The sequence below is a fragment of the Hypomesus nipponensis genome, chromosome 10 (assembly GCF_054491055.1).
Source record: "Hypomesus nipponensis isolate SF chromosome 10, ASM5449105v1, whole genome shotgun sequence".
Taxonomy (NCBI): Eukaryota; Metazoa; Chordata; class Actinopteri; order Osmeriformes; family Osmeridae; genus Hypomesus; species Hypomesus nipponensis.
This window is the reverse complement of record NC_140370.1, coordinates 14,212,986-14,222,181: the sequence shown is the minus strand read 5'-3', so window position 1 is coordinate 14,222,181 and position 9,196 is coordinate 14,212,986. Positions and strand designations below refer to the sequence as shown.

General features: G+C 43.2%; 1 protein-coding gene across 1 annotated transcript in view; it reads left to right on the top strand.

Moving 5' to 3' along the window:
* The first annotated feature begins 338 nt into the window (after nucleotides 1-338).
* The window catches only part of pde1cb (phosphodiesterase 1C, calmodulin-dependent b), a 43,294-nt gene continuing 34,436 nt past the window's right edge, over nucleotides 339-9,196 (top strand). Inside the window, exons 1-3 of the mRNA XM_084707629.1 lie at nucleotides 339-594; nucleotides 6,788-6,838; nucleotides 7,109-7,274. Coding sequence (XP_084563755.1) covers nucleotides 339-594; nucleotides 6,788-6,838; nucleotides 7,109-7,274 — 473 coding nt within the window. The remainder of the gene's footprint in view (nucleotides 595-6,787; nucleotides 6,839-7,108; nucleotides 7,275-9,196) is intronic.

Here is a 9,196-nt window from a genome sequence, read left to right as displayed (position 1 = left end):
TAGTGTAGCTTGTCGTTGCTAGCCTTTGCCCTCGAGAGTTCCTTCTGTTTGCCAAAAAGAACAACTTTCTGCGCGTGACGTCTGTCGTCAAACAGGCTGCGCACGGGGAGAACAGGCTGCTCGAGCAGTCTACCTGATACGAATAGTTTCTCGAAACATGAACTTGTCTTGGCAATTGCAAACTATTTCACTCTGGGGAACACAGTAGGCTGTTTATACGATGAGAATATTTCGGCAAATGAATAAATTGAATGGAAAGAGACTGCTTCTTTGAAAACCAGAGTAGGCTATTCAGAAAATGACACCAACCTAAACTGAATAGCATTCAAATATTTGGAATGGGCTCCGTGACATCGGCTTTTACAAGAAGAACAAGAAACGCATTTGTCAAAGTGGGTTCAGAACCGGATCATGATTCTGGGCGAAACCAATCGGCACCTGAAACGGCAAAATCGAGTAGCATGCGCTTAAATACACGTTCAAACCAAATTGGGCGTCAAAGCACCCAACAGTCGCTATCCGAGGTCCTGAACGGACAGGGCTGCGACGGGACACAAAAAACAGTTCGAGAACCTCGTGGAAGTCGACAGAGCGGTAAGTTAAGACTCCTTAAACCATCACACACTCGCAGGAGGCAAACAGATAACGACAAAGTACTATTTCATATACAGTCAATGAGCCAATATATTTTTTTCATTTATTTTCATAGATTTCTGTTTAGGAAAAAGTTTTTATCTGAACAGTATTTCCCTTATATTAATAACTGTATAGGGAACAGTTTACTTACTTACTCTCTACAAAGGAGGAAGTTGATAAAAACGAGACCACTACTGTCAACTTATCCTAAAAGTATATATATATATATATATATATATATATATATATATATATATATATATATATATATATATATATATATATATATATATATATATATACGCTATACATATATATTATGTAGCCACACACACACACTGACTCACTAACTCACACTCACACACACACTCACTCACTAACTCACACTCACACACACTCACTTACACTCACACACACACTCACAGTCATACACACACAACATTTTGTCCCCAGATGTGAGCGTTGCTTTGTCCACCTAAAAAAAAGCTTCATAGGAATATCCTGAAAGCAACAGTGACATACTCTATAATGAATAGGTAGAAAGCCTTTGAAGGCCGATCTGTGGGGTATCAATGCATGTGCGTGTCTCAACTACAGAAGCATCTCTTTGATGTGAGTGTAATGTAGTGCCCCCACTCCCACCAGAAAGGTTCAAGAGTATCATTTCTCAAGTGATCTTTATTAGGCCTATGTACAGCAGGGTTTTTTTTGAACATGCACTTGAATGAGTCAAGGTGTTTAGCAGCATTTTGCACTATTTAGTCCCACTCTCCCAACCACATAATCTCCTAAGGAGATGTTAGCTATGTCCCCCCCCCCCCCCCTCTCTCTCTCACTCTCTCTCTCTCTCTCTCTCTCTCTTTATCTCTGTCTTTCAAACTCCCTCTCATCAGTCTCAGTGGAGCATAATCTGTCCCTTGTTGGCTCCTAAAATACCCCATGTTCACCGGTTTCCATGGCCACAGGACAGCGATGCCTCATGCAGAATTTCCTGCTCTGTCCCAGGTGAGGAGCACCTGAGCTGTGCCTCACCTCCACATCTCTGCGCTGGGCCTCACCTCCACATCCCTGCGCTGGTCTCTCCTCTGCTGTTCTCCCCTCTGCCCTAGCCCAGCGGGGCATACACAGGCTAACACTACTCTCTCCTTGACCCCTAGTATTGAGAAGAAAAATCTGTCACTTCTGTAGTTTGAGGGGGATTTTAACGGATATTTGTGAATACGATATCAATGCTTCTACATGTGTTTGTATTTACTGAGTGTCAAGGACATCGATGAGTCGATCATGTGTGTGTTTGTGCATGCTGGTCTGCAACCCAGAGACAGAGCCCTGCAAGCAAGTGCTCCTGTAGTACGACTCCCCTCCTCCTACAGCATACAGCTGCACATTTTAAAGCAGCGGGCCTTGCATGTGTTGCTGTGATAAGTAAGGCGTTTGTGCTCCCACAGCAGGGCTGAGAGCACAGCTTCTGGTCTGTCTCCTTCCTCGCTGAGAGACGGCCAGGTGTAAATATAGGACACTGGAGATGCCGTAATAGCCGTGTTGTTGAAGAGCTGCAATTATTCTGTTGTTGATTGTGTTCTTGGCGTAGAAGAGAAGTAGGTCATATCGAGAGGGTGTCCCTGAAATGGAATCAGGATCCATTTCTCTCCCACCAGAAGTGATTGGTCGGTAGAAGACACTGAGACTCGATTCCCTTTAGGTAGATATTACCCTTTCATAGAGAAGTGCATGTCAAACATGCTAATTGAGTTGTTGTCCATGAACTTTAGAACAGCAAGTTGACTAACAAGCCATGCCAACTAATTAATATTTAATCTTCTATGTTTCCCCTGGGTGTTGTGTTCTAATATGAACAGAATAAATAGTTTCGCTAAACCTTCTTCAAGTATTTGGTTTGATTACTTGATGTTGTTACTTTCTTCCCACAGTGTTTATTTTTGGTCCAGGCGTGGGAGTTGAGTTGTGTTCTACACATGCCTTAGGTCAATGCTCCGTTACCACTGTAATTAGCTTAGTCCCTGTGTTTGGTGAAAATGAACAGATTGATGTCCATTTGGTGTCCAGGGCTTGTGGGTAGGGATTTTCATTATTGAGTTTGGAGAATGTTTGAACATAATCAAAGATCTCCTTCATTCTGACATATCAGTAGGACATTGTAGACTACAGTATGACTGGGAACCCAAACATGATCACTTAAGGGTTGTGTGTTTTGTTAGACATGCTAAGTTACAGAGCCAAAAAAGTTTTTTTCTTTGGTAGAATATTTGCTCATTGCTTATCAATGTTATGCCATGTCATGTCTATAAGGCCAGTTACACAGATCAACATACAGTATGTCGCTTTAAATGGTTCCCTAATGAGTACTTCACAGGGAAATACATGGGTTCCCTGTCTCCCAGTGCTGCTTAATTACCTGCATGTGTCACTGTGGGGACACAGGGGCGGAATACACTGATCTGGTGATGTTGTCTTGTTCCACAGTCTTGTCTTCTAAGAGAGACTATAATTAGTTTGTTTGTTTCCCCGCTTGTTGCATGGGGGATTGTATCGCAACGTAATAATAAAAAACAAATATGAGGTACATTTCAGTAGTATACTGCCAGTTCATATTCATCGACATGTAGCCACTGTGAGCTCCTCTTGAAGTAAATGTGTGTCCGTTGGGCTTTTTCTTTTTCATCTCCTGATCAAAGGTGAAAGGCAGTTATTTACAGACATGATAGGGGGGCGGTACGTTTATGTCTGTGCAATACTCTGCTACTGTAATAACAAAACAAAACCTACAATGACCATCCACAGTAACAACATTGTAGCCAGAACATTTGAACCACATCTTTACTTTTTTCAAGTATAAAAAGTAGTTGCTGAAACAAAATCAATCATGTAAAAAAAAATAGTTGTAAGCTTTCCAGCCAATGCTAAAATAATAGACGGCAAGCACATGTTGAGGTAAAGTTGTAGGACAGAGGATGGGATGTTCAAAGGAAAAGGATAAAGACTGCATAATGCAGGAGCCTCTTTCTGTTTAACCCCTTCACGTCTTTGGTGCAATGTATGTAATCTCCACAATGTGACTGAAAGGTTTCATGGTTGCCTGGTTACAGTTACGTCTCCATGACAGTGACCCCTCAAGATAATGGATCTTGAACTGAATGTTCTGTATGACCTGTAGTGCTTGTTCACAGCTACTGTCATCCACTTCCAACCTCAGCATATGTATATAACAAGCTGAAATGAGTGTATGATGTCTATACAAACACTTAATGTAGGCTGCAGGGTGCCATTAACGGTTTCAAGGATTTTTTCATGACCAGTGATTCATCTCTGAAGTAGGCGGGGTTGTAACTGGCGTCACCTTCTTCAATGTTTTACTTAATTGGTCTCTCTCCCTTAACTCTCATCCAGTAAGGAGGTGGTATAGCTTCTTGTCATTTCGCCAGATATCATTAGTGGACAGTTCCACCGTCAGTAACCCCACCTGTGTGCTGTGTCAGTGTTAACTAGTCACATCTTTGTCACTTTAATAAGCCTATTATCCATAGATTGATCTGTAGAACAGACCGTGTCTGTCTCTCTCATTTCCCTTTGAAATCCACTGGAGGGCTTGATATGTATACTGGATTGAAGTATATGAAAATAAGTACCTAATACCCCTTCACACAGTCAAGTTGCCAACCTCAGTTATTTGAGACTTGCAAATGATAGAGCCCATGAATCCAAATGAACAATATTTCAAATGTTTGAATCGAGGTTTCTGGAATCGTAGAACCTTACAGTCATGCTTATTCTGATTCTGAGTTATCTTTAGTTTCCTCTCAAAGCACTGCTTTGCTACCATAAATGGATTGAACGTGCCTTGGATGAAACAGTGGTGATGTGAGAATATGATGTCTTGTTTTGGAAACAGCAGGAGACAGAAACAACCGGGTCTCACAAACAGGTCAACGAGTCTCACAACAGGTGATCATCTTTAGAGTCTGGAGCAAAGGGACACCCTGACTGACACCGCAAACAACTGAATTCTTAGTAATACACCCAGAATATATCCATTTAAAAAATGATTTACAGTAAAAGGTGTGTTTTTTATTTTCTTATACTGTATAAACCACATCAAATCCCAGTCTTATAAGTATTTCCTTTTACTGTAAGATATTTTATCGATGACAAAGGTTAACCGTCAATATAAGTCTTTAAAAAAATGGTGCCACACTTCACTAACGTGTGTCATGTCTCAGAGCTAAGCTGGAAAACATGCCATGCCTTCAAAAAGGACCCGGGCTCAAAACCTCTTCATAATTAGAGGGGCGTTCAGAAACATGAAACATGAAAAATGTCATACTTTAAATGTCAGCCAGCGCTAATAAGGGCCCCAAGCTCTGCCCACACCCTAGTGTACCATACCTGTGCTAAAGAGCAGAGCAATTCTGAGAGGATAATCACACATACAGTATAAATGGCTGGAGACAACACAACTAAATCAATCATGTGACAACAGGGGTAAAAGAACAGAAATGCTAGCAGAAATTCAACATTTGATTGAAAATGATTGATGTTAGTCGAGCATATTTGACAGCTGGATATACAGTACAGTAATCTAGGTTTTGACCTGGGGAGCCCCAGTAAGCATGGCTGTATCCACTTAGAAAATTGTAGGGTTGAACATTTCTTAGAGTTTGCGGGCTGGAGTTGTTGGCACAAGTGAGCTGATGTTAAGTGCTCGCCTGCTAAACATGTCACGTTGACTCAGTCACCGATGAACCCCCACCCCTACCCTTCCCCTGCACACCTTCACTCACAAGACTCTCGGGGGAAGTGGTAGTAGGTGTGGACAGAGAGCTGTTTGGCTGAGCCACGGTGTACAAGACGAAAGATAGAGAGACGCTGGGGGCTGGGGGAGCGATTTGCGGCGCGAGGAGCAGAGAGGAGGAGACGGGGAAGTCAGTTGTGGTGTTCGCCAGGGTCGAGCCGTAGTCGCTGACAACACGAACGGCGGCAAACTCGACTCATGACTAGTGTGAAAAATACTTCTTCACTTCTTCATTTGCAAAGAGAAGCCAAGTCTGTGATCTAAGGAAGCAGCGCAGAGGAGAGGAGAGGACAGAGTGAGTCTAACAGCAATGGAAGCTATGTCCAAGAAGCAGAGGTTTAAGAAGGGCAGGAGTGCCACGTTCAGCATTGACGGATTCAACATCACAATAGGTGAGTGCAGTGGAGAGAGAGGGAGAGAGAGAGAGAGAGAGAATGAGAGAGAGAGAATGAGAGAGAGAATGAGAGAGAGAGAATGAGAGAGAGAGAGAAGAGAGAGAGAGAGAGAATGAGAGAGAGAATGAGAGAGAGAGAGAGAGAGAGAGAGAGAGAGAGAGAGAGAGAGAGAGAGAGAGAGAGAGAGAGAGAAAGAGAGAGAGAGAGAGAGAGAGAGAGAGAGAGAGAGAGAGAGAGAGAGAGAGAGAGAGAAAGAACAAGTGAGATGATTGCCTGATGTATAGGACAGAGGACCAGGACTACATTGAGTGGCTATGAAAGGTGTTGGACCTGGTATGAATGCTCATCAAATCACTATGATTTTGCAAACCAACTCAGGGTGTGACTACTGATTCACACTGACCCAACTGAAAATGTGGAATTGTGTTATGGATTGCCAGTGTATGTCATAACCCTTACTGTTGAGCACAGACATGCTTATTGAGTTTATCCCTTACCTCATATTACCATTCGCTTCAGGGTGGCATCTGTTGTCATGGTTACATCAGTATATCAAGGAAATCCATTTATCTTTGGGCCTGAATTTATTCTTTTTAGCACTTTGCCAATCATCTACAGAGGTCCCCTGTCCCTGTCTAATCACTCATCTCTAATATACTTAATGTCTGTACACAAACAAGTGAACTAAATGCTTCCTGTTTATGTATGATATCTGTTAAATACAGGCTTGCGGAAGTATATTGTTGACACAACTCCAAGAGATAGCATTTGTACTTGCGTGAATGGAAATAATATAACTGAATACAGCATTATTGTCTGGCAAACTCTCCTGTGCCTTCCAAGCCAAGTTGGAACCAGAGATACAAATTTACTGAGTATTTTACACCGACACCTGACGTCTGTAACTTAACATTTACGGGTTTGTCCTCTTTTTCTACTTTTCCAGTGGCAAATGAGGATGGAGAGAGTTCTGCCAAACCACTGGCCAGGTTTGCACGTAAGTGTCATTGCTCTTTTGCTTAACGTCCTATTTTAAAGGGGGTTTACAGATTTACTGCAAGGAATGACAAGACAGAGATTGCACTTTATGGCCACAGGGTGGCAGCAATACCAAAGACCCTAGTCAGTTACAGCTGCGACGAGACCAAATCCTCATCCAGAATTATCCTCTGCAATAACATCAGCAATCTTTGAGAATAAATAGATTCTTGCAGTCCAAACTGACATTTTAGATTACTTTTCCCATTTGCGTCCTGTGCCATTGCAGGCTCAAAGTCCCAAAGTGTTTTGTGGAACGCCATCACAGCAGGGATGGGGATCAAAGACAAAGAGGCCACAGGTGCCCTGAACGACCCTCGGAGTGTGGAGGAGATCCTGGCTGATGAACTCCCTTCTGCAGACAGACCCGACGCCACTGAAAAGACTGCTCTCAGGTTAGGTACTGCTCTCCTCTCTCCTGTCTCCTGTCTCCTCTTTCCTGTCTCCTCTTTCCTCTCTCCCCTCTCCTCTCCTCTCCTCTCTCTTCTCTCCTCTCTCCTGTCTCCTCTCTCCTCTCTCCTGTCTCCTGTCTCCTGTCTCCTGTCTCCTCTCTCTTCTCTCCTCTCTCCTCTTTCCTCTCTCCCCTCTCCTCTCTCTTCTCTCCTCTCTCCTCTCTCCTCACTCCTTATAACTCCTTTAGAGTTATTTGAGTTTTTTCTCGCCTGTCGTGTTAAAGCAAAAGGGAACCAGTCCTGGGGTACTACGTGGAGCAGCCATTTGAACCTCAGTGTCTACGGTCTTGCATAAGACTGTTGGAGCTACTATATAAGATTACCATAAGACCAGGTGAGTTATAACCATGGTATAGGTATAAACATAGGGCATGCATTCTATTGCGAGCGGGATTTACATGTAATTTAGCAGACACTCTCACAGAAAGTACAGGCACATTCCTCCCGAGGTAAGTAGGGTGAAGTGCCTTGACCAAGGACACAACCTAATTTTGACTCGCCCGGGAATTGATCTGGCTACCTTCAGGTTACTAGCCCGATTCCCTCACCGTTCAGCCACATGACTGTTATGACTAGTGCTTCTAGTCTGTCAAAAGGTTGAGTTGATATGCTCCTACTGTTCATGTGGTCGAACTGGAGCTAGGAATGGTTGATGCATTTAGCACTCTAAACTGTAAACAAACACACACACAAACACACAGACACACACACCAAGCAGACACACACACATACACAAACTCTCCACGGCTCATTGCAATGCACAGCTCTGGACAAAGCACTCAAGGGGACACTGGAGGGGTCTGATTGATTCCACTAGATAATGAGGACTGGCCACCAGGATTACCATAATGTGTTGTCACTTTTGGAATATTGTATGTCATGATACACATAACACCAATTAACCTGTGAGAAACCCTGAAGACGGGTACAAATGCCAGGGGTGTCACATGTGGAACATGTTGACAAGGGGACACTAAAGATGCAAAAGGAGCAGACAGAGTGGGAGTCATAATGCTGGAGACGAGGCCATTGACGGGGCAAGGAGGGGGGGATGGGGGGGGGGGGAGGACCTTATAGTTAAGCTAAGAACAAACCTTCAACATTCCGAGTCGGTAAAGAAGTCGTTTTAGTGTGACTTCAAAAGACAGTTTCATCCCGTCATGTGCGCCTACTGTGATGTTGTTAATTGCACCCAATAAATGCACTGAGAGATTCATGTTGTCTATACAAGACTGTGAGTAGAAGCAGTTTGTGTTTTGAAAGTGTATCACACTTGTAAAGATTGATTCATTGAGCAAACGCTCTTATCCAGAGTGACGTACAGTAAGTACAGGGACACAAGTGCCTTGTCCGAGGGCACAATGTCATTTGACCCGGCCGGGAACCGAACTGGGAACCGAACTGGGTGTTCCTGACCCCGTGTGAAGCTATGTCAAATTGAATTCAGAGCTGCACAGACTGTAACTTGACAGACCTTTATTTGTTGGGTTAACTGTTTTTAGTTAACACCATTTCCCACATTCAGACAGTTTCACAGCCTCGTTCAGAAATGACAAGTGTGTTTTGATATCTTTGTTCTTGCTGATCTTTCCAATGATAGAGCCTCTGTTACCCATCTCCCTGTCCCTGAGAGTGCAGGTTTGTTTAATGTAGAGGGGGGTGATGGGAAGCACATTTATTTTCCAGTTGACTTCATGTAAAAACGACGACAGAGAGATGAAAGAAAAACATGACCCAATGATAGAATATCTGGAATGAAAAGCAGTCGCACGTCAGAGCAAAGTAACCAAGGAGAAGGTTACTTCCTGTTTACAACACAGACATTTTTCTGAAAGACTTGACCTGTCTTGTGGTTTTAAAGAATG